Source organism: Excalfactoria chinensis, chromosome 7 (assembly GCF_039878825.1).
Source record: "Excalfactoria chinensis isolate bCotChi1 chromosome 7, bCotChi1.hap2, whole genome shotgun sequence".
Classification (NCBI taxonomy): Eukaryota; Metazoa; Chordata; class Aves; order Galliformes; family Phasianidae; genus Excalfactoria; species Excalfactoria chinensis.
In genome coordinates, this window is record NC_092831.1 from 14,082,262 (window position 1) to 14,110,165 (window position 27,904).

Here is a 27,904-nt window from a genome sequence, read left to right on the forward strand (position 1 = left end):
GAATAATGCTGTAAGGCTGAGCAAAAGATGAACTCTGTCTCTAGTTAGAGCTTGGCTGGAGATGGAGGCAGTCATCGCATGATGACTTGTAAATGATTTATTCCTGTGGTCACGACTTGGGAGAGAAGTATCCCAGACAGAAGATGCCTTGATGGCGGGGGTGAACTGTCACAGACTGCTGAGAAGAAAATACATTGGGCTGAAGGATAGAACAGATCAATGGAAATCTGTCTGATTGCTTAGAGTTACTGTGCAGGATGCTATTATAGCCAGTAAAGCAAGACTGGTAGTAGGAGCTTTTTTTGCAGGGTGTTTGCAGCCTGATCCCAGAGCAAAGGAAAGGTTTGCTGTTGGGGTGAAAGATAACCACTGACATGTCTGTGTTCCTGTGCTAGGCTGGCTTCATAAAGAAGTTCAGAGCAGCAACAAGGTGTCCTCTCTGAAGATGAAGAAACGCTGGTTTGTGCTGACAAACACTGCCCTTGATTACTACAAGTCGTCTGAGCGCACAGCTGCCAAGCTTGGCACACTTGTGCTCAATAGCCTCTGCTCTGTAGTGCAGCCTGATGAGAGGGTCTTTAAAGACACAGGTAAGAAGACGGAAGCAGTTCTCAGCAGGTGGACAGTGTTTGGAGTTGCCTGAAGAGGGGAGGGTGCAGGAATGTAATGTGTCATGCTGAGATGCAGTCTTGGGGATATCTGAGGCTCTGTAATTGCACACATCATCCCCACACAAACCATGGGAGACTTGCAAAGGGCCAGAGAACAGTGTGCAAGTGATGGCAATTCCTTCACACCTGATGGCAATGCACCGTGTGGATGTTTTATCACTAAGTAGTGTCATTATTTATCTAAATCTTTTCTAAATAGACTTGAGTTCTTAAGTTCAAAGATTAATACCATTAACACTGTAAATAACTGGGATCAGTGTGATTCTCTTAAATAACAGAAAGGGTAAGCACCTGAGGTCTTTTTTTTTGCTGCATCACTCAGCTTGCTAGAAGCAAAATATGCCAGGGATCTGTCCTGTTGGCTGGTCATTTTTTTGAGTGATAATCACACAGTGTAGCCCAAATCCAATCTGTGAATGTGAGCTGCCTGGTTGGTGGGGAAGTATGTATATTACACTGTGATACTGCTATCTTGGAAAGCTTTGCTGGGGCCATCCCACTGCTAAGCCCATTTTGGGAACTGGGAATGGTATTGCCTGCCCAGTCCATTTTAACCAGGTACACCGTGCTTTACCGTTGAAGCAGCAAAGGTTTTCCTCTGACACGTGTTACAGACAGAAAGGGAAGATGAAGTGAAAACAATCCTCATCTTCCAGCCTCTTTGTGTCTCTACAGGCTATTGGAACATCATTGTTCATGGGCGAAAGCACTCATACAGACTGTACACAAAGCTGCTGAACGAAGCTATGCGCTGGGCCTCTGCTATTCAAGGTGTCATTGACAGCAAAGTTCCCATAGAAACACCTACACAGCAACTCATTCGTGACATCAGGGTAGGTGGCATCATGCTGATTTCTGTGTGGCTAGGAATGGGATTGCAGTCTAAGGATAACAAAACAAAAGAAACCAAAATGATTGTCTGCCTAAATAATTATATCTAGTAGAAATTTTTTTAACTGGAGCTGTAATGTGAAACCCTGGGCTGTGTGGTCCTAGGACTGAAGTAGTGGAAGTCAGCTAATATCACCAAGTTTTAAAAAAAAGATTCAAGAGGGATCTGGAGAAATATACTTGGCTCTCCTAAAGGTCTCTCAAGATGAGCAAGCATGGTGGTGATTCTGGTCATAAAGTTCACTTTAATTTCTCAAAAGCTTTAAGTCTTTTTGCAAAGGCACTGAAGAAGTTAAGCTGTAATGAGGCAGGAGGACGGTCCTCTCGTGGACAAAATAATATTAGTTAAAGGTTAAGCTGCAGAGGTTTGCATTAATAGTTGGGTTCTGTGTCGGAGAGAGCATTTCCAACTGCTTGTTTGCTGGTTGCTGTGTCACTCCACATTCAGAAGTGATCTCAAGAATTCTTCTTTTAGGAAAACAGCACTAACCTTGAAGTAGTGGAGCAGACGTACAGGAGGAACCCAATCTTGCGGTACACTCAACACCCTTTGCACTCCCCTTTGCTCCCACTACCGTATGGAGACGTTAGCATCAACTGTAAGTATTTTAGCCATGTGACAGCCTCTTATTTTGAGGGTCATGGAGGAGCACCCCAAAATTATTAGTTCCCTCTGTGCAGGTGAAGTTCATTTTGAGCAGTGCATCTTGCAGGGTTCTGAGAGGAGTCGTGCCTTTCTCTTCCCAGAATGTGTTCTGCATCTGCAGTGTTCTGACTGAGGAACACTGATTCTTACAGTAAATGGGGGGAGGTAGTTGATCTAAATGTACAGCCTGCCTTCTTGAGTTGCTGATGGTTCCATTGTAAGTCCTAGAACAGGATTACAACATGAATCTGGCAATGGGATAGTATTTGTGGAGAAACTGATACAGATTGCAAATGAATCTTGCCTTCAAATGCTTTAGGAAAATAGCTAGACTGATAGCCTTCAAATAGCCAAAGTGTGACAGTGGCACTGAGTCATAGCATGAGCATGATGAATTTTTGCCTGTGTGTATCAGCATAGAGAGACCTTATGTGGGGGAGAGAATTTTATTTCTACTAGGAAACTCTTCCTTTGAGGGATGCGTCAAAGGATGGCAATTGAAATGTCATTAGTAGAGGTTATGGAGCAAGTCAGTAGAAAGAGTAGAACAAGCTGCTGAGACCAACTGGTCACCTATGTAAGGGAACTTAGGAGGGCACTAGGTGAATTATTAATAGCAACAAGTAATATCTTGCTTAAAAGTGCCCTGACACCAGAGGAATGGCATTTATCAAAGGAATGACGCATAGGTAATTAATGCCTCTCTTATAAAAGGGTTTCAGGAGAGACCTGGAGAATTTCAAATCGGTAAGTCTGACTTCAAGAATCAACAGAGTCTGTAATAGAGAGCAGCAGTAGGGAAGGAGGTGATAAGGCCTTTGTAGAAGCAGATTATACCTCAAAAATGTCTTGAGCTCTTTGAAAGAGTTGCCAAGCCTTACTGGTACAGGTTATCCTCTGTTGTGGTATAAGTGGGTAGATTCCTGAGGCATATTTCGGCAAGCCTTTTAAACAAGTGTAATTGCTTCAAGATTATAAGGAAACTTTAATCAGTTAATTCCATATTTAAATGATTAAGAAATAGGAGTAAAAGGAGTTTTCTAAAAGAGAATGGTCATCAGAAGATTTCAGTGCTAGCACTGGTAGTGTTTGATGTATTCGTAATTGAAGTAGAAAAGGGGATGAGCACTGAAGTGACAACGTTTGGTGATGATCCCAGACTGGCACGCTAGAACTGAAAGCTGCTGATGTATAGGTGACATACAGAAGAATTTTTAATACTGAATGACTGAAGTACAGGGTGTTTTTTTCCCAGAAATTAACTTCAATCTGGATAATGGAAAGCAATGCGTTTGAGGAAGAACGGACTGACTCAAAACAGTGTTGGGTCTGTGTGATCTTGTTCTGCTTAGGGAAGTGAACACCAATTCACATAGCTTTATGAAAATGTCAGCTTTTATGCTGAGCAGGGAAACAAAGCAGCTAATGCTAGGGTTTGAATGCTTAGAAAAGGAAGAAGAAAAAGGCTTTATGTTGGTATATTGATGTGTCGTGCACTTGCATATTGAATAGAGAATGTGTTTTGACCCTCAGTTACAAAGATGTAGGAGAAGTGGGGAAAAAAATATGTTCATGGGATACCAAAGGCACAGAAAGATTTGATTCCAACAGGGATTAATTGGAGGAAGACTCTTGAACATCTGGAAAAAAAGGCTGGAGGAATGTCATGAAGAAAGTGAAAGAGGAAAACTGTTTGCTGCCTTTTGCAGGAATCAAACTAAATGACATATTGAAAGCACAGAAGCAAAGAAAGAAGTGTAATGTCTAAGAATAGACTGGCACTTGAGATCAGTTTATCGCTTGTTTTGTATTGGTTTTTTTTTCTGTGAACTGAATTGGTTTTCAACATTAATTACCTTTAAAAACATTATTCTTTTCTGTGTGGGATATTCAGAAATGAATTTGCAGTTGTGACAAGTTGAATATTGGCAAATATTACCTAAAGCTGCATTTGCAAACAGAAAGTAGATGTGTTAATGAATTGTAAGTTCCAAGAAATGAGCCGATTCAGCTCCTCAGGTTGCTTTCCCATCACAGACTATACTGTTGTTGCTTGTCCTACTGCTGGACCAGTAGGAAGAGGGTGATGCTCAACTCTTGTCACCTTTGTGATTGTTCCCTAGTGCAACAAGAAAAGGGTTACAGCAGCTTACAGGATGAAGCAGTGAAGATTTTTAACTCCCTTCAGGAGATTGAGACGGTGTCTGACCCCATACCAATTATCCAAGGCATTCTTCAGACCTGCCATGATCTGAAGCCCCTTCGTGATGAAGTGTATTGTCAGCTCATCAAGCAAACGAATCACATGCCACATCCAAACAGCACTGGGAACCTGCACCACTGGCAGCTGATGGCATGTATGAGCTGCACTTTCTTGCCCAGCAGAGGGATCCTTCGCTACCTCAAGTTCCACCTGAGAAGGTGAAGGTCCTTTTCATTTGCATTATTCCCTTTCCCTACTTAACTTGCACTGTCTGTTGTAGTTGTGTGTCTCATCCTCCTCCTATGGTGAAGTGAACCTGTAGAAAGGTGAGGAATGTGCTTGCATTCATTCAGTGAGGTATTCAGCAGCAGCCATAGGCAAAATGGGCATTCTGGAGTAGCAGATACAGTAAATTGGATTTGCAGTGTTTTTCACCTTTTTTTTTTTTTTTTTTTTTTTTTTTCTAATTAAGCACATGTAATGCTTACAATATTTATTTTTAATCTGCTTTAGCCTCCAATTTTTGTGAAATAAATTGTTTATGTTTCTTCCCAGTTTATGTTCAGCATCCAATGCAGCTTTCCAAAGCAGTCTGTACTGTGATAAATAATGGAAAATGCCTGTAAAGTCTGTTCGATTCCTTCCAAGTTAGGAAAGAGTGAGCTGAAATTCGGGAAAATACACAAATAGTTGAACCTCTTGGACGCTTCAAAGTTCAGTCTTCTTTTGTCATGTGCTCCTGAGAAATCCCACTGCAGTGAGCATTTAAAGCAGGTTCCATAATTCCAGGAATTAACTGGGCTCGTCTTCCTGCAGTTGTTTGATATTGATGTTTCTACCTGCAGTATTCCAAGTTATTTGGTAATGTTCTTGCTTTCTGTTTTACTGTGTAATGGCCTGTTTTACTTCTTTTTCCAATTAGGGTAAAAGACCTTTTTCCAGGCTCAGAAATAGACAGATATGCACAATTCATCACTGATTCCCTGAAGAGAACAAAGACGAGGGAGTTTGTGCCCTCCCAGGAGGAAATACAGGCTCTTCTCACCCGTGAAGAAATGACCACAACAGTGTACTGCCATGGTGGGGGCTCCTGTAAAATCACCATCAATTCTCATACAAGTGCTGGGGAGGTAATGCACTCATAGCATCAACCAGGTCTAAGAAATCCTCTGTGTCTAGGTACTGAGCCTGATGATGGGGCTCCTTTTCTATATTAATCTTCAGTTTTTCAGGGTTTAGGAAAAGTATTTTATACTGTCTTTCCTGGGTATCTGAGTTGATCACTGTCAGAGATGGGCTGAGTAGAGCTGTGTGTATTGATAGTTCCAATGACCAAAGTCCAGCTATGCCAGCTGTCATCACTCCATCCTGCTCTCACCATTCTATCTCCATTCTGTTCATGGCTGCTTGTGATGGCATTCATCCATCTGCACAGTCATTCTGCTGTGAAAACAACATGTCTTTTTTTTCCCCCTGAGAAGCTCACTTCTGAAAGCATGTGCAATGCCTACGCTATAATATGTATCTCTCTTGTTGTGTTTTTTTTTTGCAGGTGGTTGAAAAGCTGATCCGAGGTTTAGCAATGGAGGACAGCCGTAATATGTTCGCTCTCTTTGAACATAATCAGCAGGTGGACCGCGCTGTTGAGAGCCGAGTGATTGTAGCTGATATCTTGGCCAAGTTTGAGAGGTAGAAGAATGTTCTGTAGAATCTTTGCTTTACCTCCCAGTTGGTCATAACCCTGGGTTAAGTGAGAGCACAGACAGGTAGTTTTGTTCAAAGGAGGTGCGATGTTTCTGGAATTCATTTTGATGTGAGCTCCCTTTTGGTAAGGTTCAAGTGCTCTTTCTCGCTGCGGCAAAAACCATATTCACATCTGTTGCAGTGATGAAGAAGCATTACCTTTACAGGGCAGAATTAGCAGCGCTTTTATCAAAGAGTAATGCTTTCCTAGCAGAGCTCAGAGAAGGGCTGGTTAAGTCACTGTGCTGTCTTGAATGTTCCCTCTCTGTGAAAGGGAAATACTGCCTCCTGGCAGTGAATTCTTACATAATGCCTGTGTCTCTAGAAGTACTGAGGGCTATCAGTAGTTCAGAACAGCCATCAAAATGAGATTTCCTCGCCCTGTAACTTTTATTATTGTGCTTAATGGGATGGGTTAGTATAGGACACACAAACAAATACCATCTGTGAGCTCCTTGTCCAAAGGAATGATATAGCATGAAAGCATTAAGCAGTGGAGATGCTGCTTGTCAGATGTTTGAAACACTATGGTCACAGCCATCAGAGGTTGCTTTGATGCCTATGTAGATGTTTCTAAACTGCAATGAGTAACTGTTCACCTTGCTTATTATGAGTGTATACAGTTCTTAAGGACCATCTCAACAATGTAGCTTTCAGTGCTGTTTCCTTTGAAGTTCTTGGTGTCGTCTCCTCTAATTAGAAGACACAAGAAAGTTAATCTGTTTGTATAAATGATTCAGGGTACTCAGCCTGCTGCCTTCTATGAAAATGTCTTGATATCAATTAGCTCTGATAACATTCTTGTCAATTTATATCATAATAGCTATATCAGAAGAGACAGCCAAGAACTGAGTGGGCATAAATGGAGCTCTAATTTCTTACTGTGGGCTGTGGTTTTTGCAGAGAAAGCTGGCAATACCATTTTGTATTTTATGTTTATTCTAAAGAGAAAGATAAGTTGTTCCAAATGGTGACAAGACTCTGGTTGCAAAAAGGATTGAGGTTACATGGGAAAAGCATCTTGAAAATGGGGAATATTCAGTGTCCTCCCCACAACTCCTTCAAATATCTAGCTCCATTGATCCGATCTGTTGGAAGAACTTTGGGTTCTTTTGAATAAATATTCCATTTAACTAGGAGGAGCAAAGTGGAAGCCATCAGATAAGTCTGCTGTGCTGCCCTGTGATTGCCTTGGTACATTAGGTAGTTCTGTATGCTTTCTTCAGAAATCCAGGGGCACTTCTATAGCATGAGTTGTACTGTGGATGTACCGTGGTGCTTCAGGTTGCAGTTTTTTGTTTCTTTTTGCTTACAGACTTGCTGGTTCTGAGGAAGAGGAGGAGGAAGGACAATGGCAGCTATATTTTAAACTGTACTGCTTCTTGGATATAGAGAATGTTCCCAAAGATGGAGTGGAATTTGCTTTCATGTTTGAGCAGGTAAGCAAGCAGTGGGAGACTTAGTTTCCAAGGGTGGCAGAAGCATATTGGAGTATACAGAAAACTGTATTATCTTGGCTTTAGAAGTGGGAATGCTGATCTGAATAGAAAAATTTATTACCTTGAATTTTTGACTAAAGTGTACCCAGCAAATAGACAGAAGTTCTCTAGGGAATGGGAGTATTAAAAACAAGGTCTTTCCTTCTTGGATTGGCTTTGTACTAAGGCATGTGCAACAGGAATCTGTACACAGACCCAGCTTTGAATCATGACTCTGCTTTCTAATGAGTCTGGGGGACTTTTTGCTCCTTTGTAGGCTCACGAAAGCCTCATAGATGGTCATTTTCCTGCACCAGAAGACACACTGCAGCGCCTGGCAGCACTCCGGCTGCAGTACCTTCACGGAGATTATTCTAAAATAAGTTGGAGTCTGGATGGAATCTATCCAGTTAACAGACTGAAATCCAAAATACTGCACTCCACAAAGAGCAGTGGTACCAGCAGTCACACTCTGGAGAGGCGACGGACCAGCTTCCTTGAAGGGACCTTGAAACGTGGCTTCAAAACAGGCTCTGTAAAGAAGCAGAAGGTAGAAGAGGAGCAGATGATGGAGATGTGGGTGAAGGAAGAGCTGTCAGCTGCTCGTGCAAGCATAGCACAGAAATGGACCAAGCTGCAGGGACTCTCTCAGCATCAGGCTATGGTGAAATACATGTCCATTGTAAAGGAGTGGCCAGGTTATGGGTCAACCCTCTTTGACGTTGAGGTGAGAGATGTATAAATGCATTTAACTGCTGCCAAGTAGAGGGGTCAGCCTGGAGAACAGAATCACAGAATTATAGGGGTTGGAAGGGACCTCTAGAGATCATCGAGTCCAACCCCCCTGCCAAAGCAGGCTCCCTACACCACGTCGCACAGGTAGGCGTCCAGGTGGGTCTTGAATATCTCCAGAGAAGGAGACTCCACCACCTCCCTGGGCAGCTCTGTGTATGATATGGCTTAGCAGCAGAAGGGAACTTCCAGAAGTTGCTATTCTGTCTGTGTAAGCTGAGAGAAAGCTTGTAGTACCATGTACTCAACAAGGTGTGATGCTCAGCTCAAGAAATCTGATGCATCCTGCCTAACTGGGGGAGATGATAAATTCCAGTTTCATTTTTGGACATTTTTTCCAGGCTTAGGAAGGTGGTAGCTAGCGGAGTGAAGGTAAAATGAGGCCATGTTGTACTTGACAGCAAAAAATGCAAGCCTCCTCTGCAGTGGTGTTACAGAAACCTCTCAAACTGGGTCAGTTCAGCCGCTGGGATTAGCCTGCTACAGTAGGAATCTGTAGCTCCATTTTTTTGTTGTTGTTTTTATGTTGCCTGGAAGGATTGTGTGTCCTTACTGATTTTGCTGTAAAATAATATATCTGTAAAATGATGGGTTTTAAATATGATTAGAAGTGTTAGGTACTACAGTCACTTATTACTCCATTACTATTTACTTACAGCTGTGCCATTTCTAAGTCTTTGTGGCTGGAGTATTTAGATGCTTCCTTCTGTAGGTTTTTGGTTTTTTTTTCCCTACTGGGATAGAGAAACGAAATATTCAGCAGCAACCAGGAACAGATTCCTTGAATTAAAGGTGATTTAATTCTCCACTGTACTGATGCAAGATTTCTGTTTCTGCAGTGTAAGGAGGGAGGTTTTCCAAATGATCTTTGGCTTGGAGTCAGCACAGAGAATGTGTCTGTCTACAAACGTGGAGATCCTAAACCACTGGAGACTTTCCAGTACGAGCACATTGTTTTCTTTGGAGCACCACAGCCCAACACCTTCAAAATTACAGTGGACGAGAGGGAAATGTTCTTTGAAACTTCCCAGGTATGTGAAAGCATTTGTTGTATGTGTGCTTTCACTAGCACTCCAGTAAAGCCCTAATTTCTGAGGATCAGACAGGGTTATATGTGAGAGCTCTTGCTGAATGATCAGGACAGCCAAGGAAAAGGATGAAGGAAGCTTGAACTTGAAGTGTTGTGGTACCCGGTCCTGAATACAGAGATGTACAGAAGAAGGAACGATGCTGGTTAGAAAGTGAAGGAGACTGAGTGGTCTTCCAGGGCATGTGGGATTTCAAACTTTGGGTGCTCAGTTGCTTCATTCCCTTTCAGTTTATAAGGTGGGACTTCACAAAATTACCAAAAATAAAAGGTGTTTGGAAGTGTTACATGTGCTTTTTGAGTTGCAAGCTCGGTAAAACAGAGCATAAACTTGTCGAGGAATAACAGGTACTGCTGTGAGATCCTGGTGCTCTCCCAGCAGAATCTGTTGTGTTAACTCCCTATTGCTGCATCTTAGAGGTGACGTGGGTCTGTTCCTTTATGGTTTGTGCATTCAACAACACGCTAGAATAACCTAGAGAGGATTTTCCAAATAGAAAAATCACAGTGATTTTAACATTTATTTGTAAATGCCTGCCATTATCCTTGCTTTCATTGCCCAGGTCATTTGGGTATGTAACTGTCATGATCTCAGTTCCTTTATGATTATCTATACTGTCATGTACACATTTCATCTTGCATACCAAATTTACGATGCCATAACTTTGGACAAGGGGAGTCTTTCTGCAAAATGACTGATCTGATCAATGGAAATATATCTTCAATGTGCTTACCTCATTGTGTTCTTTCTCTAGGTGGGCGAGATAATAAAGATCATGAAAGCATACATCAACATGATAGTGAAGAAACGCTGCAGTGTCAAATCAGCCACCAGTGTGGACAGTCGTGCCAGCATCTGGACTAGGTGATAAGAATGGACTGCCAGGAGAGAGAGGCAGATGTTTGATAATTGGTATTTGCAACTTGCCAGCACAAGTGTAGCGAAGATGTTTTTAAGAACTCCACTCGAGTGACTACTGTATTAATGAACTGAAGTGGCATCTGCAGTACCTGGGATTTGCACCTCTGCCCAAAGACATTAAACAGTAACAACTTGTTAAATATTAACAGCCCAAACCTTGTTTTTCCTGGCTTGTCTGATGAACAGTGTACCTTTTAAAGAAGCGAAGACAGAAGCATCTTCTGCCTGTCCTCTCTGCTGCTTTCACAACTACCTGCCATACGGGTGGAAACAAAACCACAGGAATCTGGACTGTACAGGAGGCAGGCTTCAGCTTCCTTAAGAATATTCAGTATGCAAACATCTGGGATCGGGGACCATAGCATGGGCTGCAAAGAGAATATTTTGTTTTTATTTATTTTGTAGGCAACCCTAAAATAAGTTACGAGGGTTTTCTCTTCAGGATATCCTAATGATCTGATCTGGTTTAAAAGGAAAAAAGCCTTTTCGCAACTGAAGCCAGACGATCCAGCAAAGAGGTCAAACACTACGTGAATGACCATTAAACAAACAACTAAAACCATGTAAGGTGAGTTGTTACCTTCCGGTGTGTGTTCACAGGTACATATATGTAAAAAAAGAAATGGCACCTTAAGTAAATATTCTGAGTACTCCATTTTAGAAGAAAATAGTGGGGTCCAGCACTGCTGAAATACCTTGTCAGCTGCCATTCTGGGTGCATTCCACTGGGCACCTGTTGCCTAAAAATGAACGACAGCCTTTTCCCCGGTACAGCTCAGAAGGTGAGACTGATTTAGTTGCATTTCCAGAAGATCTGTTTTTCACAAACTTGGGGTTTTGGATAGAAGTCAGAGATTGCAGTGCCTGCATTAAATCCCTTATTTCTCTAGATGGGATTTTAGGCTGACTGGGATCCCAAAATTTAGTTTTAGATGAACTGTCTCATACTGAGTGAATAGATGCCTAGATAACCCCTTAAAGACAAGGATTTAATTCCTTTGTACTACTGTAAGCAGATACCAACTCCTTCATTCTCTGCTGAGTTCCAATTTGAACTGCTCCTATCCCTAAATCCCCTTCCTGTCCCCTCCAGGTCCCTACTCAGCAGCAAAACGTGAAAATAAGGTTATTTTGCTGAAACAATCACTTCTTAGAGGGTTTAATAGCAATTTGCAATTTGAAGAAGCAAAAGATGGAAGCAGGAGACTGAAGACAACTGTCATTGTTTAAAATAGTACTGGATAGTGTGAGTTACACTGTAAGTTGGCTGCTTTGGCAATCAAGGAGCCCTTAAGGCTAAGCAATTTATATCTTGGTCTTGGGGTCCTGGAATGCCAAGGCCCTTTGAATTTCCTAATGGAGCTGGAAGGCAGTGTGTGAATCACAGAATCATTAAGGTTACAGGTTTCTGTAAAATCAGCTGTTCCCATTTCTGGGGGGGGGGGAGGGGGTGTGTCAGGAGTCAGGAAGAAAGGCTTTTTAATGCCAGTTAGCTGTGCAGGAGAAGTTTCACAGACCAGAAGACAAAGAGTCGGCATGCACCAGATTTGGATCAAATTCACCTCGGGCTTTTGCCATTTCACTAAACCTCTCACAAGAATAGTGCACGAAGATAAACCACAGTGCATAATCCTGCTTCTCTCTCCTCCCAAGCCCACTGCAGCATGTGCAAACAAACACTGCCCACCTGCCACATAAGCCAGCCTACAAGGACAACCACCACTGCGTATTGCACTTCCAACTGGAGTTTTGCCTTAAACAGCTTTTCTGAAGGACCTTATGGACATCCCCTTTGTATCACGAGGAACAAACAGACAGCTGGGGTCACAGTCAGTGCAGGGGCAACCTGAGACGTGACACGTATGGCTCTGCACGCTGACTTCATGGCTATCAGCACAGCCTTGGTTATCCCTGTCCTAGCTCTGCACTGTTCCTGTGTTCTGGCCGTGGGGTTGCTGCAGGCAGCTTGAACCCACTTGGGAATGTAACTCCCATTAGTATTCGTTGTAATTTTGCTCATTTCTATTACAGAATTCCTTCTGCTGTGTTTTTGTTTATTTTCTTCATTTGTAACTGGCTTTACAAGATGAAACGTTAATAAATTATTGGACTGCACAGGCTCTATTCACTGCTGGGCACGTTGTGCTGTTTACTCAGACATCCGAGACTTCACAGCCAGAGGAGACGGCAGCCGAGCCGCCCACACTGCGCATGCGCAGAGTTTGCTCCTTTAGCTGCTTTCAGTGCCGCCGCCATTTTGGGTGCTCCCTGCGGCTCCCAATCTGGTGTTATATATATAATGTGTATTTTATATATATATATATATATATATATATACATATATATATATATATATATATGTATATGTATATGTATACATATATATGTGTGTGTGTGTGTGTATATATATATATATACATACACAATTGTATACTAGATAATTATATGCTCTAAATAGATATAAAATAAATACATTAGCCCCACACAGCAGTTTGTGCAGGCACTTGTGGTTAACAGCTGTATCAATTAAGTTAGTTAAGAGCCAGGTGTACTTCAGCCTTTCTATTACTCAGACTGGCATGTCTGTACAAACTATGCAAGCAGCTTAGTATAAATAATTATGTATAATAAATCATGTTTTAAGCTGGAAAGTTACTGATGCTCCTTTTCAATATATGAAAAAGATTTTGATGAGCTTTCCTATTTATTTTCTTATGATGGCACCATTTATCTGGTTTAATAGTGATCAAAGCCCCTTTACTTTGTGCTTTTTGATGCAGTGGTGGATGAGCTGTACCATAGCTCCGATAACTGCTTCGCTGGAAATAAAACCAGTGTAAGCAGTTTAGTGTTTTATTTAGCTTTATTCTTTCAGTAATAATCTTGCTGTGTATTTCAATTGAAGTGGGTTACTCACCTGCACTAAGGCAGCTGTGCTTGTTCAAATGAGAATTACCAGTGATGAGACAACTTGGGTGTGATGAAACAAACATAGAAAAGGGGCCTTACAAAATTATTTACATCATTCATAAGAATAAAATATACATTTTTTTCTTTAAATTATAAAAAGTATATATTTATATTTTGGGATTTAGCATTTTTATCACTAATTTCCACTTTCAACTTCAGCTTCACAACTCAAAGTGTTCAAAGTATAAACACCTATAAAACCAGTAAATCTCCAAGCAGGATTTTCAACATATTTTCCCACTTCTTATTGCTGTGAGAAAAGGACAACAACCAACACTTTTTGTTGTTAAAGCTCATTAACTTAAGTCATTCAGCAAAGCAACTACCCCATTAAGAAAGAAAAAGGAAACGTTCACAGCTGTGCCCAAGTACCAAATATACAACAAAAGTGCTTACTTCTTTACCAGCAAACTAACAAACAAGTTTTTCTTTGGCTATGTTCCTTCACTGTGCTATTCAACAAGTACTAAAGTAATATCTACAAGAGGTTCTCTATTATTAATGCAGATGATAAGCAACACCTGCTTATCAAAATAGTGCAAACAGGAACAAAGGAAAGTGCTGTCCGTTTCAGTAAACTGCAGGGAAATAAGGCAGCTGAACATAATTTATCACCTTGCAATGTTGCTCCAGAGAAATCAGTAGTAAACTTCTCAGCACATCAGACCAAATGTACTCCTGTCCATCATATCACACCATTATTACTGCACAGGGGGTGGATCTGGTCTTTTGCATATATACTCCTTCATGAAAGTAAACATCTGCCCTTTGCACTTTGCTCTGAAGAAGTCTGAGGACTCCAAAACACTGATCAAATCATTAGAAGGTGTACAACAAGCTGTCTTCCCTTTTTCCCCTTATAGCTTTCTTTGGAGTGCATAGATCACATCACATACAAAAAACAAGTTTAAGTTTTATGTAAAATACTCAAGTATTTTTAGCATTTACATACACAACTTAATTTACCATACATTTGTCCTCATTCCTTCCTTAGATATTCCTTCGTTATTTCTTGGACAGATAGCAGATATTCCCTTTATATAGTTAAGCATTTAATCATAATAAAAACCAACAGCATTACTGGAGGTAAAGTGTCAGAAGGATTTCATTAAAGGAGATAAAAAACTGGAACACTCCCATCCTCAGGCATCACACTGCAACAGATTATACAATGGTCTTTCTTTACCATTTTATCCAGAAGAAAGTCACACAGGTCTAATTTCAGAGTAGTTTGAAGCCACTGGATAGAACAGAGTAATTCTTCTTCTAAATGCTACTCTAAGTGCATTTGTTAAAATGTTTCAATTTTTCTGCTATGTCTAGATACTGATTCCAATGTTCGTCCCTCAACCATTATAACTTGTTTATTATTATCATTAATCTGGGGGAGAAAGTAACAACATTCTCTTCTTCCTTCCCTGCAACATAAAAACTTATATTCTAGATAGACAGGAAAGAATGCTTCGTGGTCTGATAACTCCGTTTTCTCCCACTGTATCAGAATTCATAACAGCTCGTTACAAAAATCACTAAACCAAGCGCTTCCCTCTCTGTGCTAGCCAGACAATCCAATCCAGCAGCACGATCCTCAACACATCAAAATGGCACATCATTGGCCCGGAGTTACTGAGTAAAAATTGTACAGAGTTAGAGAATTCATGAGGCAGCTTTACATGCGTTCAATAAGGTGACATTGCATGAAGTAAGTCATCATTAATTATTTAATTAAAAACATTTTCCAGTAAGGAGATGGAAAATAATACTCTAAATTAAAATACATTACACAACTCCAAAAGAACTTGTACCTTAAACAACTGAGGCCAAATGTAAATAATTACTGTGGGCTTGAATCAAAACTGCACGCTTGTATAAAGGAACAAAACTCAGTCCCCGTTAATAACCTTATTACTTTTTCAAAAAGAAGTAACAAAACATCAAGTAGTTCAGTCCTTACGGCTTCACACAGTGAAGTTCATGCTAAATTGCCTAGAAGGAACAGTTCTTCTCAATAGCCATCCTTTGTGAACACATCATCAGCTTCATCATCATTTATCCCTCTTTGATAACGTACAGAAGAAAAGGCACTCCAGTGAAGACGCTTCTTTTTACAGATAAACCACACGAACCCAATAACAAGGACAAGGATAATTAGCAGGGCAAAAGCTACAGCCACCCCGGTGTGATTAGAACCTGTAACAGAACAAAGAAATTTTTAAGAACCTTGGTACAAATATTTTCACAGGGTCAGTGTTTAGGTAGGTGAACTCTACTGCTGTATTTATACAGATATCATTTGGCTTAAGTCGAGGCAAACTGGTTCACCAGGTTAGTAGCCTTCAGTAACTGGAAGTTAGTTTCCAGTATGAATTAGCATCTGTTTATTTTTAATAACTCAGTTGTTAGTTTTCTAATTGTGATGTGTTGGAAGGGACCTGTGGAGGTCAAAAACCTACTAGTTTGCTGCACCAGAAATTCTGCACTCATTTCAAGCAAGCAATGTGATACATCCTCTCCTGTAAGCAGTGTGGTGAAAAAGAGCGTGAACAGCTATTTTGTTTTGAAAAAGAAAAAAAAGAAAGAAAATCCTGAATACAGTCAGTGAAATGTTTAACATCTGCTCAAATCAGTGCTCATGTACCTAAAGGAGCTTTGCAAACCACTCTGCTTTGACTATGACTGCAGTCAACCTTGGACCACTTGCCAGTTGTGGATATGATAACACTGCATTTTTCACTGAGTTCTGTGGTTCTGTTATCCCAGTTGGCGTAATTAACTGATGAGCCATCAAGCCAGTGCAGGGACTGACCTGTTGAAAAAAAAATTGCTAAATTAGGTCACCAAAATTACATTACAGTAGCTCACAAACTACTCATTTCTTTACATTACAAAAAGAAACAGGGCTGATAACATAACCCATATATTAAAAGCAATAAGTACAAACATGTCCCTTTTAGCCACATCTCCAGATCCTTAGGATCTGATTTATTGGAACAGATAAGACATCACCATTAGGTATCAATGACAGTGTCAGAGAAAAGCAATGTCACTTATTCCTGATTATCTCAAATGCATGGCAGGAAGAGATTTAATATATGGAGGAGTCCAGAGAGCTCTGCACTGCTCAATGAGGGATGCCAGCCCCAGGCAGGGGTTAGTGTGGGGCTACCAATACTGTATAATTATATTCTCATTCGAGGATTTATGCATATTTTTTATTTTTATTTTTTTTTTTAAATTTTCTGCACAAAACACTCATAATCATTGCTGCTTCTTACCCTTAGAGCTCTGAGTCAGTCCAAGCCATACTTTTCTAGTAATTAGATCATTTTCCTTTATGTGCGTGCTCACAAATGCATTCTCCTCAGCATCCCCAATGGTCAGAAGGGCTGCTGAAGGATCTAAGGGGAACAGAAAAATGGTCAGAAGTGTAACATCAACAGTTTTCATTGTGCTCATACATGAAGTTTTCTGCAGAAACAATTATAAGAGGAAAGCAATTGCCAATTTGGGTTTATAACATCAATTTGAAGTAACCAGCAGAAGGAAGACAGACATTCCCCCTCCCTCAAGTACAGTGTAATGGTATGCAAGACCATTTCAGGTGACTGGTTATGCTAGCAGGACATGTGAAATAAAATGGTGTAAACATACTGCAGCTGTGAAATACTTACATGTCACATACCAAAAGATACATCCCTGATTCAGAATTACCAGTCTCATCCAAGTGATAAGCCCTTTTGAAGAATTTACTTGAACAAAACTCAGCGTTTGCAAGAACTGTTCAGCATTTTGCTGAGGAAAGTTAATTTCTAAATCAATCCCCCACCGTACCTCATATTTTTATATACAGTGTTACAGCATTTAAGGAGTAAAGAGAGAAAAGCTACAATGAGGATAGGCTCAGAGCGTACCCGTTCTTTACCAGTATATACAAATACAAGCTAGAACCTTAATTTAGAGTAAGATTACTTTCTTTTTCAACCAGTAGGCCAGTCAGGACTGAATAGAAAGCTGCATTCAGGACTGAGTCTATTAGCACTTGTTTTTCTTCCTCCTGTACCTACTGAGTTTAACTTCACATCATGCAATGACAAAACATTGTGACAGTCACTAGCTTCTAAAGAAAGAAGTTCAAAGACTCTGCACACGAGGCTGCTTAAACTTATCATTTGCAATACATTCCACACATAGGAGAGAAAATCCTTTCGTTTGACAGTTAATATTTTTAGTGATATTGTGTGCCCTAATAACACCTACACTGTATGCGCTTTGGACTATTTGATAGGGATAGCTTTGCAAGTAGCTAACAAAAGCCTCGAACAAAAAGCACTGCTGACAGCACTAATTTTATTTCAAACAAACCTATCTAACCCTCAAATTTCTAAATCCTCTGTCAATGGGCATCTGAATTTCCTTTGCAGATATGCCCATGTCAAGAACCTTAATGAGATGTTCAAAGTTAGAACTAGCTCTTATTTTTCCTAAATTAAGAAGTAGGGCTGAAAAGCCAAAGTCTAACTAGTATCAGTTCTTCAGTTTTGCCTTTTTAATTCTTTTGGTACAGAGGACTAATTGTAGGTTGTAATGTGATGAGTCTAAACATACTCAGTTTCTTGCAGACTTTCTTAGCATCTTCCACATTATATACTGAAAAATTGTAGAAAGCCATGTCAAATGCATAACAGTGATCCTTATACTGTATCCATGGTAGTTCTCCACTGAGTTGGGAACATCCCGAGGCTTGGCTCACTTGCTTTTGCTCCGATTGTCTCTCTGGAAAGATAAAGATACTGGAATTATTTCTGCTGCAGGAGTTTGTGCAGTTTCTTTGCTGCAGTAACAGGAAAGTAAAAATCAACAAGAACTACTTGTCCTACCAGCACCCCTGATTCCATTAGCATACCTTCCTTCTTCATGTGCAGTGGATGAATCTACTTGAAAATGGACATGAGACAAGTCCCAAAGGCTTGGGGAACTATTTTTTTTCCCCTGCCTTACAGGGTGTTTCAAAGCTTGATGTGTTTGATACAGATTTTGATTCAGAAAAAGACACGTAAGAGTTGATACAACACAGGTGACCAAGAGATGACTAGGACTTTCTTCAGTAGAATGGAGAGAATAAATATCATATTTAAAAGCATTCCATCATTCCTGATAGAAAATTCTATAAGAAGTAACCCAGCATGGTCTTTCAGCTCTAACTAAAGCATGTAACGGGACAATACACAAGACAGTTACAGAAAATACTTTAAAACATTACACTTACCATTTGAAAAGCTATAGCAAATGGCTCCTTCAGCAACACTTGTACATTTTGCACGGTTCCAAGATCCTTTAGTATCCAGCAGAACACAGTTCTCAGTTGTATTTGAGTTTTCTAGCTCCCATGGATAATAGTCAAAACTGCTTCCATCTGACCATTCAAAATTAGCTTTACTTCCCTAAGTAAAGGAAAAAAAAACAAACAACTTTCAAGCTGCTGCAAATGGTTGTGGTTTAATGCTTGTCAGCCATTAGTAAGTCATGTAGCAACAGTTACCCATCGGCAAGAAATCAAAATGAAAGTGCCTTGCTCTCTCAATCCTCACTGAATAAATGTGTAAAACTGCATTTTCCAACCAATTCTTAACACTGAAATCATAGCTACTTCTTCCAACTGAAAAAATACAGTATCCTTTCAAGTTTAAACTTGCAATGCGTCTGTATTATTCTGCAGGGAACACCTTAATTTAGTCCTGCTCTTCCATTTAAGCAGTCTATCTTTCTTGATATGAACATTACTAGACTTGCTAACTGCTGGGCTGCAGTAGGTAGAGCTGGCCAGCTCAGGATCTGTTTGCAGCATCAGCTCACACTTCAGATACACTGCTGGAAACCCTAGAGAATGAAGACGGAGTTGTGAGAAATTGAGGGACTCATTCAAGACCAAAAAAAGGGATGCAGACAGCAAGGGTACATGTGGAAGTGATGCTTCTGCTCTCTATGCCAACTACCTCCCAATACCAGGCAGCCCTGGGGAGCAGGGCAGGAAACATGGCTGGGAACACACACACCCAGCTTCAAGGATAAAACAGAGATAGAAACAGAGATAGATCTGTAGCTGCCTCCTGGGAGAAGAGATGCACAACTTCCTGGAGAGCCTTGAAGTCATAACTATTACATGAAAATGGAGCTTCCACAAATCCAAAGGAAAAATATAGGAAAATATTTTATGTTCTGTGCAGAGAATTATTTACAAACTCTGCTACTGAGGTTACCAAAAGTACATACTTACATCATGAATGGACAACCCAAGCCACAGCGGGTAGCCATCCTGCTTGACGATATCTTCCAGAAATAACTGCTGTGATTCACTGTGTACACTTGCTAAATCACTCATGTTTTGCTTGCATTCTCTCACTGCATCATACCACGTTAACTTTTTCTGAAGGATTCTGTATCTTCTGTCTCCATGTGGAATGAACTCAGGCAGTGGAGGCTTGTGCTGCTGGGGTCCTATTTCAAAGAAAAAAGAAGATAAGAAATTCTGTACATTTCAGTCACATGACTAGGAACACGTGGAAGTATTAAAATCAATCTGTAATGCTCAATTCAAGAGTCAGAAGCTGCTTATATCATGTAAGTTATCTTCTGGTATTCTGAGCACCATGAGGGAACACATTCATTCTGAATATCACAGCAGTTTGGCACAGACTGGCCCTATGTCCACAAGAGCCCATGACAGCTGTGCTACATGTTTCAGCGGGAATGAAAACCAAAGCCTTGTGTACGTATACACAGGAGGTGCTGCAGGACCAGGACTTAAATTATGACCCTCATCCAACACTCCACCACTTACCCCTTTCAATTTTGCAGGCGAGAATACTGTACACATTATAGTGATGAGCTTGCCAACTTTGAGAATAATTATAAATATCCCAGAAACCATCAAGATTCACACCAGCAAAAAAGCTGTTCTTCTTTATGATCGGTCTTCCCAGCCTCCAGTTATTGTAAGTCAGATGAGTTTCATCATACCACTTCAGAACTTTATCTGTGGAAAATATAGTGTACTTATCAAAACATTGGCACTGTGTGTACAAATATCATTTAGCTTTTAAGGACATTAGCAGATATTCACATTGGGGGAAAAAAAAATCAGCAGTGCTCTAAATTACTGTAAATCGCTTCTGTATACAATGCTAAATATGTTAGCATTACTCATCCAGGCCCCACATCCTGCTTTCCAGGGAAATCAAATGTAGACAAAACAGCACATACTGGATTTAATTATGACTCAGACAGAAAGCCTGTCCAGTTATTTTCTTCTAGAAGATAAATACAAAGATAAATGATTATTGTGTGTTTGCATGCAGTGTGACTTTGGTTGTATACTGAAGTAGACAAGAAGCACTCAACGCTGCAAACTGTTGTTAATCCAGTTATAACAAAAGAAAAAAAAAAACAGAAAAGAAAGAAAATGTAGAACTCACCACTATCATCATAAATGACACCCAGCCAGACCCACACAGCCAGACCACTGAATGAATGAAGCTGCTCAGTAACAAAACTGTTTTCCTCTTCATCTCGAACACTCAGAACAAAGGCTTCTGGGTCTGTTGAAATTTTTTTGTTCACGTTACTTTCTTACAGATTCACTTACAGCATAAATCACTTTTTGCTGCTGTCATTAATTACTAAGATGGGTCCAAAAAAAGTGTAAAAGCAAGACAAAAGAACCAAATGAAGAGAGGGAAAAACAGTTCTCTAAGGTGCTATCAGCAGTGCTTCCCCTGGTTCAGGCTGGTTCAGATAAGTGAATCACTCAGCCCTGAAGATTCTTATGGGTTTTACCATCACAAAGAGTTTCCTGTAGTTAAAAACTGTCTGTGTAGAACATAAAATTATCAGCAGTCTTTCACAATGTTCTTCATACTTTTTATCTTAACACTGTTCAAGTAAGAAGACTGAACTAAAATCAACTCATGAAAAATCAGTTTATGGCAAGAAGCATGCACGTGCATGCCAGGAGTAATTACTTAACATAAGAGAGAAGATTTATAAGTATCTGCTTCATTCAGGACAGACAGGAAAAGCCCGTGTGCTTTCCTGAATTGGGCTGTTCTCAGCCTGTTTACTTTGTTCACACCAGTGTTCCACAGAAGAAAGAAGATGAAAGACAAAGGAGGTGTGACTGAAAATCCAGAATGCTGCAAAGGGCAAAACAATTACTCAAACTATTTAAAATTTGCTGATTTTACATTAAAAAAAAAAAAAAAGAACAGGCATTTTCCGTTTATTAAAGTTCTCAGAATTCAGGAATTCCCGGTCAGTTCCCTCTCAAACACTTCTAATCAGAACAGCACAAATACAAACAGCATCAGGCAGTGCAGCACTGGTACATGCTCTCAAATGCTGCAGCCTCCCTCATTGCTGACTTTGTTGTCCTTTTAAGACAGCAAATCAGATCTGTAACTCATCTCCCTTAAAAGCTGCTATGCCTTTAATACCCGTAGTTTGAATAAATACTTACTCATTTTCTTGCATAAATGATGAGCTTCTTGAGACTTCATTTCTCGCCATCTATTTTTTGTTATCATAAAAGTGTAGCAATTGTTTCTAAATGATATCCAGGGTGTATTTTTAATCTTATGCGGGCACTTAACTTGTGTTACTTGTTCTTTTTCAGTCTTCTCTAAGGAAGGGAAGGAAAACAATGATGACATGACTTTATTTTAACAGTTAATCAAATAAACAACAATTTTCAGGTAGCATTCACAAACATGCAGGAAAAACAGAAATGCCACCCTGTAAGTGTGTGATGTTACTGTTCTCAGTTTCTTCATGGCAGTGAGGTGATTTGCTCGTTTGTGGTTTGATTTATTTCTTTATATAACAAAAATGGCAGTGAGTATTACTGGTGCCACAGCTGGCAACACACCCTGGTTCTATGGCTTTATCTAATACTTGGTAGGTGAGAATAATAATTCTTGCAGCTGCTGAAAGTGAGAGCATCAATTAATTAGGGATGCCACAACACCAAGTATATTGCTGTGACTCTGGATGTACAACAATGGCTTAACTGTCTTCTCCCTAAATAAACAGGAGTATATAATGATTTCATAGGGAATAAATCTGTGACGGTTTCTCTGAGATCTTTTCATTTTTGAGAAAGCGGCCATGCTACACATGTATCCCACCCAAGGCTGTCCTGCTATCATATGTACACATTTAGAATAGTTGTGAACTGAGGATGACTTTGGTGTATGCCTTTTAACTTGGCATCTACCTGCTGCCTTTCTACTCAATACAGCCATGGGTCTCCTTCCCTGTACAGACTTCAGTCACCTAAGAGACTTCTGGTGGTCTCAATATTAAGATGTTAACAGTACAGAGTTAGCAGAATCTTCTTCTTATATTGTCTTATGAAAACAGTGAAGCTGGTGCAACCAGTTGATGGTATAAAAGCTACAGTCTGGGCCAAACCAGTCACACTGAATTCATTTGTAAGTAACTTATGGATTAAGATCAATAGGTGCAAGTAACCCTATTTTAAACAAGCCTGTCTCAGGGAGTGCAATATAAAAAAGCTTTCATTTTGAAGTGACAATCTGCAATTTCCAAATATATTTAACTGTATGACAAAATGCAGCTTTTGGGAGTACTGTGCTCAGATACGTACTTTCTGGTGAGTAGCAAATAGCACCTCGATTTTCAGAGTAGCAGTCAGAAGTTTTCCAGAAGCCATCAGTATCCAAATACACACACTCCTCACTTGTCTCTTCATCGTCTTCAGACCAGCGACTGAAGCTTACATGTTTCCCATCCAACCAGCCGTAATGTTTTCCACCCTAGCATTGTTAAGTCAAAGGGATGAGCTTACTTAGGAAATATATATATATATATATATGTATGTGTGTGGTACAGAAAATACAAAATATTTACACTGTCCAGAAAATGCTGAACAGATGGCACCCTCAGTGTCTGCCTCTGCTGTGAACTCCTCAAGGTTTGACTAATTTCACAACTTGATTATTACTTTAATCGTTATTTTAATCACAATTGCAAGAAAATAAATCAGTTGAATTAGACAGCAAAATTTTTGTTTAACTATGTTATGGAAGGAGACCTGGCTAAGAGATGTCCAAATTATATCATATGTGCCTGTAAATAAATGGCAGATAATTTTATCTCATTTTGGAAAGCTGATAACATCTGAAACCAAGGCCCAGTCTCAGTTTTCTCCACAGTGAGTTAAAAGTAATCTATTAGGTATTTAACTAATTTAATAAATGAGATGCGTTTCTACCCTGGAGGATGCAGGAGGAATAAGAACATGTACAACAATCACGCTATCCTTTAAGAACCCTACATTTAAAGTGTTCTGGAAATCCCCCCTCACACTTGGTAATTTAATTTCCTTTGTATTTTCCGTGTGTAAGATTCCAGCGCTGGAATAACAAGCCCTGTTGACCAGTTTCATTAGAATTCCTTTTCATGTGACTTTTTAATTGTGCCCAAGCAACAGAGTGTTGCAATATTGAAAAGCTACTGCATGTCTGAGCTGTACGCAGCAAAATGAATCATTTGATCTTTGCTTGCAGATAAAGATTCAAAAGAGGAGGGAAAGTAAGTTGTTCTGGTCTCTTCATCAAGATCAAATGCTTGTTTCCTTTTAAAAAACATTCTCCATGAAGCATACACCCAAAGTTCTATCTTTCCCCCGCTTTGCCTAGAATATTCAGTAGCCCATTACTGACACAGGAAGATCACAACAGCACAGATGCCAAATGAGCACAATCAGCCTTCATTGTAAGGCACTCTTCAAACCACTTTTGCCATTTTCTTGGAGTTATCTCAAGACAAAAGTGTTGGATAAAAAAAAAAAAAAAAAAAACAACTTTGTAATCAAGTCCAACCCATTTCATGAACAGCTAAGGAGCTCTCTGTGCACACCAGAGATCTCCAGAAGGTTCTCTGGGTAAAAAACATTAAGCAATAAAGCAGAACCTAACAAAAATAACACTAAATAATGGACCAAGTTTAAGTTAAATGTCTCCAGAAGCATTCAGTGATTTATTTTGGATTTTGTCACTTCTAAATTCTCCCTTTTAAAGTGATTTTGAGTTATCTTTTTACAGCGGTACTGTAAACAGTGGTGATGATATCAAACAGCAGTATCAATTCCATTCCTTAACAGAAGAGACAAAGGTAATTCCACAACCTGTGTTGCTGCTACCTACAATATATCCTTTCATGGTATAATCTTTTAAAAGGAAGTGCCTCCTCTTCATCAACCCATTCAGCAAAGTCCAACAACTCACTACTTAACTTGGAGAACTGAAGATTCAGAACCTTAATCTCGAGACCTTTCAGGTCATTAGTAGTAAACAGAAAGCTATTCCCAAAACTCATTTATTTCTGCATTTCTTTATCCCAGTTGCTATTTCATACAACTTTAAAATCTACCATAAGCCACAATACAAAGAGATAATAAAACTTACATCTCTGCTGAAGAGTCCAATCCACAGTGGGTAATCATGAAGGGCAGCCTGAACAGCGAGAGAAGCCTGCTGGAACTGATCTGTGATGCTAACCAGCTGCATCTTGTAATTTATGCATGCAGCCATTGCATCATTCCAGGTCAGATTCTTCAGAATTACTTTATATTGAACATTCTGATAGCTATACGTGTCATTGAGGACTTGCTCTGTCTGGTTATCAGCAGCTCCTATACCTAATGAAGAAATCCAGTTAGTAGGTAGCTAAGCAATGGAACACATTCCAATCTCTCTGTAACAAACAGAAAAACCCATCTGCATCCCACTCTGGAAAAAAAGGTATCAAAAACTGTTTTCCTAGGCAGCAGATTATACTCATGATTTTAGTTGCGAGCAAACGCCTTTGGCACTTTAGATAGAGAACACACAGAAATCCAGGAAGAATTATTTTCAGCCAGTCTATTTTTAAATCTCCTTCAATCTGGCTACAGGTACTTTTCTATCTATTTTTACATAACTGCTGAATAATGTTGGAAATTTTATTTACTGGAGGGAAAAAAAGCCCACAACTTTTGCAATTTTAGTTAAATGCAGCAATGGAGAAATGACTCTCTGCTGCAAGACAGCAACTGCCATACTTGATTCATTCATCTCTACGGAGCTCATGGATTTGTGTGTATGTGAATCCAGTGGGCCATAAAACTCATCTGTGCAGATCTTGCAGCATACTGCACAGTCCCAGAGTTCTTTATTGTCATCTGTGGATACAGGGAGAATTTATTCCGTCTCTACATGCACTGAACTAATTACAGAAAACCTACCTCGCACAGGGAGGAGTGTAACTCACTGTTTGTGTTTTAAGTACTCAGTCTTATCGCAGTTATCAGCATCATACTGAAGGCAGACAGCTCAGTGATGCGTTGCAATAGCAGGTAATAAAAGATGCAAACATTTCCATGGGTGGTAAATTAAAGCATGCAAAGCTGGTAGCCCCTCAAAATTGGTACACAACCAAAAATAAGCTGTCTCTCCGAAAGGCAGAAAAAGACTGACACTGGAGGTATGTCAAGCAGAAAAAGGCTCCCTGAGACAAAAAAAGCCCCACTCATAATAGCATAAAAATGGCTAATTGATAGGCTGTCAGGGCCATTTTTCAAAACATAAGAACAGAGAAACATCATAGAAATCTGATATTGATGCACTATTTACAGCTTTCAATAAACCATAGAAGTGACAAGCTGAAACAGACTGCTCGCATGTTGTCTGTGTCTGCTGCCAAATGCTTTCACTTCATATACAGCTTCCAAATAAGAATCATGGAACCAAAACTGTCACCACATATCAAGGGCCATCCAAAGTGGAAAACGAGTTAGTAGAGAAAATTTTCATTTTTGAAAGAGAAAATAAGTAATTGCTGATTATGAACATTTTGAGAAGTTGTGCAAATCACAATCACGCCAAGACTTCCATGGAACCTGAAGTTATTTTTCTCCCTACAGGATGAAGCCCAAGGCAACAGGGACTGGTCTCACAGCTGTCCCTGCAACATTCTGAGATCCATTCCAATCTGAATCATCTTAAGATCTGTATCACCAATGACCAGGACAAATATATTCCCTGGCAGTCCCAAACCTTCTCTCATTACAACTTCTACAGCTCTGGCTAGGAGGAAGTGCACCGATGCTTTGGTTAGGCCAGGCTGACAACGTGCTGATCTACACAGATAAATCACCAAGTTTCTTTCAATTAAAGATTTGTTTTCCATTTTCTATGACTACAACTCACCTCACAAAGTTCCAAATTTGGAAACTTGGTATTTCTAAACTATTTGGCACGGGAATAAAAAATATTTTTGTGAGGATAGAAATCAATTTGCCTATTTAAAAAATAAGAACGTGGTTATTTTTTTCTTGGGTGTTCATTTTGCACAACTTTTTTTCCCAATTTTTTTAAAGGAAGTGTTAGTTATGTTAGTTATTTAAGAGGGTTATTTGCATAGCGGAACATACTCAAAAGTGAATATGCTGAATATTAGCCCATAGCAGTAATTAACGTAGGAGTAGGTACATATGTTTGATCCAGTTCCAGTACACAGTGCGACTGACCTATATGGCTGAATTAGAATATTATTCTAAGTTCAGATTTGCAAGGTTTGCTCTGGGGAGGCTCATTTTAGCTTCATGAATACACGATAATTCTTATTCTGATAGTGCTAAGAAGCAGAGATGCTTAAGTTGGATGGAAATATTGTGAGATTTTTCCCAGGGTTTCAATTCTGCCAGTTTTACAAGGGAGGATGGAACCACTTGTTCCAGCCCTTGATGCACATGGCATCACTACCCACAGAATCTTAAAGCTACAACAGGCTTAAGTATGATTTCAGTCAAACCACACATTCAGAGTCATTCAAGAAAATAGACACTTTCTGAACTGGGCGATGAAAAAGAAAAGAGAAAATCATACATAGTTGAAAAAAATTACCCCAGATCACCCTTCATGTTATGCTTTTCCAGAATTTACCAGCTCATCGTCTATAAGCATCTTGCTCTTCAAGTGCAATGATTTAGACACACTAAAAGGTCTCCTGGCACACATATCTTAACAGCAAGCTCTGGCTCCAATTTATTTTGACTCTCCAGACTTACCTATAGGACGCTGGCAGATGCCCAAGAAGTGCCTGTCAGCGCAAGCAGTGAAATTCCACGTTCCAACATACTGAGACTTAGGATCATTGAGGATTACACCACACTGATTGTTAAATTCTTCATCAAAAAGCTGAAAACCAGAGATACACTTATCAGACTATAATAAGGTATAAACATACTTGTGTACAGAACATAAGGCTAGGAGAACGTGATCTGTCTGAACTTGTTTAAGAACTTTCAAAGGAGTGGTGTAATACAGTCTGCCTATTTTACAAACAGTACCAGGTGCTTGGACTCAAAAAGAATTTGTAAGCTAGATATGGAGGAAGAACATTAAAGTAATGCCTAAAAAAATAAAGCTTAAAATAAATCTTGT

General features: G+C 39.8%; 2 protein-coding genes across 4 annotated transcripts in view; one reads left to right on the plus strand and one right to left on the minus strand.

Moving 5' to 3' along the window:
• LOC140254740 (unconventional myosin-X-like) overlaps nt 1–12,671 on the plus strand; it is a 65,013-nt gene extending 52,342 nt beyond the window's left edge. Inside the window, exons 32-42 of one of the 3 annotated variants that reach the window (XR_011904297.1) lie at nt 396–590; nt 1,347–1,504; nt 2,038–2,161; nt 4,332–4,629; nt 5,334–5,541; nt 5,964–6,100; nt 7,470–7,593; nt 7,910–8,359; nt 9,264–9,455; nt 10,267–11,001; nt 12,087–12,671. Coding sequence is in view for 2 of the 3 variants with exons in the window: in XM_072341707.1 (XP_072197808.1) it covers nt 396–590; nt 1,347–1,504; nt 2,038–2,161; nt 4,332–4,629; nt 5,334–5,541; nt 5,964–6,100; nt 7,470–7,593; nt 7,910–8,359; nt 9,264–9,455; nt 10,267–10,380 (2,000 nt within the window). In the remaining variant the exon portion in view is untranslated. Of the gene's footprint in view, nt 1–395; nt 591–1,346; nt 1,505–2,037; nt 2,162–4,331; nt 4,630–5,333; nt 5,542–5,963; nt 6,101–7,469; nt 7,594–7,909; nt 8,360–9,263; nt 9,456–10,266 lie in introns of those variants that run through there. The other 2 variants (XM_072341707.1, XM_072341708.1) reach the window with 2 other exon arrangements.
• A 621-nt stretch (nt 12,672–13,292) lies between these two features.
• LY75 (lymphocyte antigen 75) overlaps nt 13,293–27,904 on the minus strand; it is a 40,755-nt gene continuing 26,143 nt past the window's right edge. The window contains exons 24-35 of the mRNA XM_072342419.1: nt 27,529–27,658; nt 24,887–25,119; nt 23,065–23,233; nt 21,916–22,077; nt 20,876–20,998; nt 20,242–20,436; nt 19,678–19,898; nt 18,670–18,844; nt 18,009–18,176; nt 16,679–16,801; nt 16,042–16,209; nt 13,293–15,593 (exon numbers count right to left, since the gene is read on the minus strand). Coding sequence (XP_072198520.1) covers nt 15,409–15,593; nt 16,042–16,209; nt 16,679–16,801; nt 18,009–18,176; nt 18,670–18,844; nt 19,678–19,898; nt 20,242–20,436; nt 20,876–20,998; nt 21,916–22,077; nt 23,065–23,233; nt 24,887–25,119; nt 27,529–27,658 — 2,052 coding nt within the window. The 3' untranslated portion in view covers nt 13,293–15,408. The remainder of the gene's footprint in view (nt 15,594–16,041; nt 16,210–16,678; nt 16,802–18,008; nt 18,177–18,669; nt 18,845–19,677; nt 19,899–20,241; nt 20,437–20,875; nt 20,999–21,915; nt 22,078–23,064; nt 23,234–24,886; nt 25,120–27,528; nt 27,659–27,904) is intronic.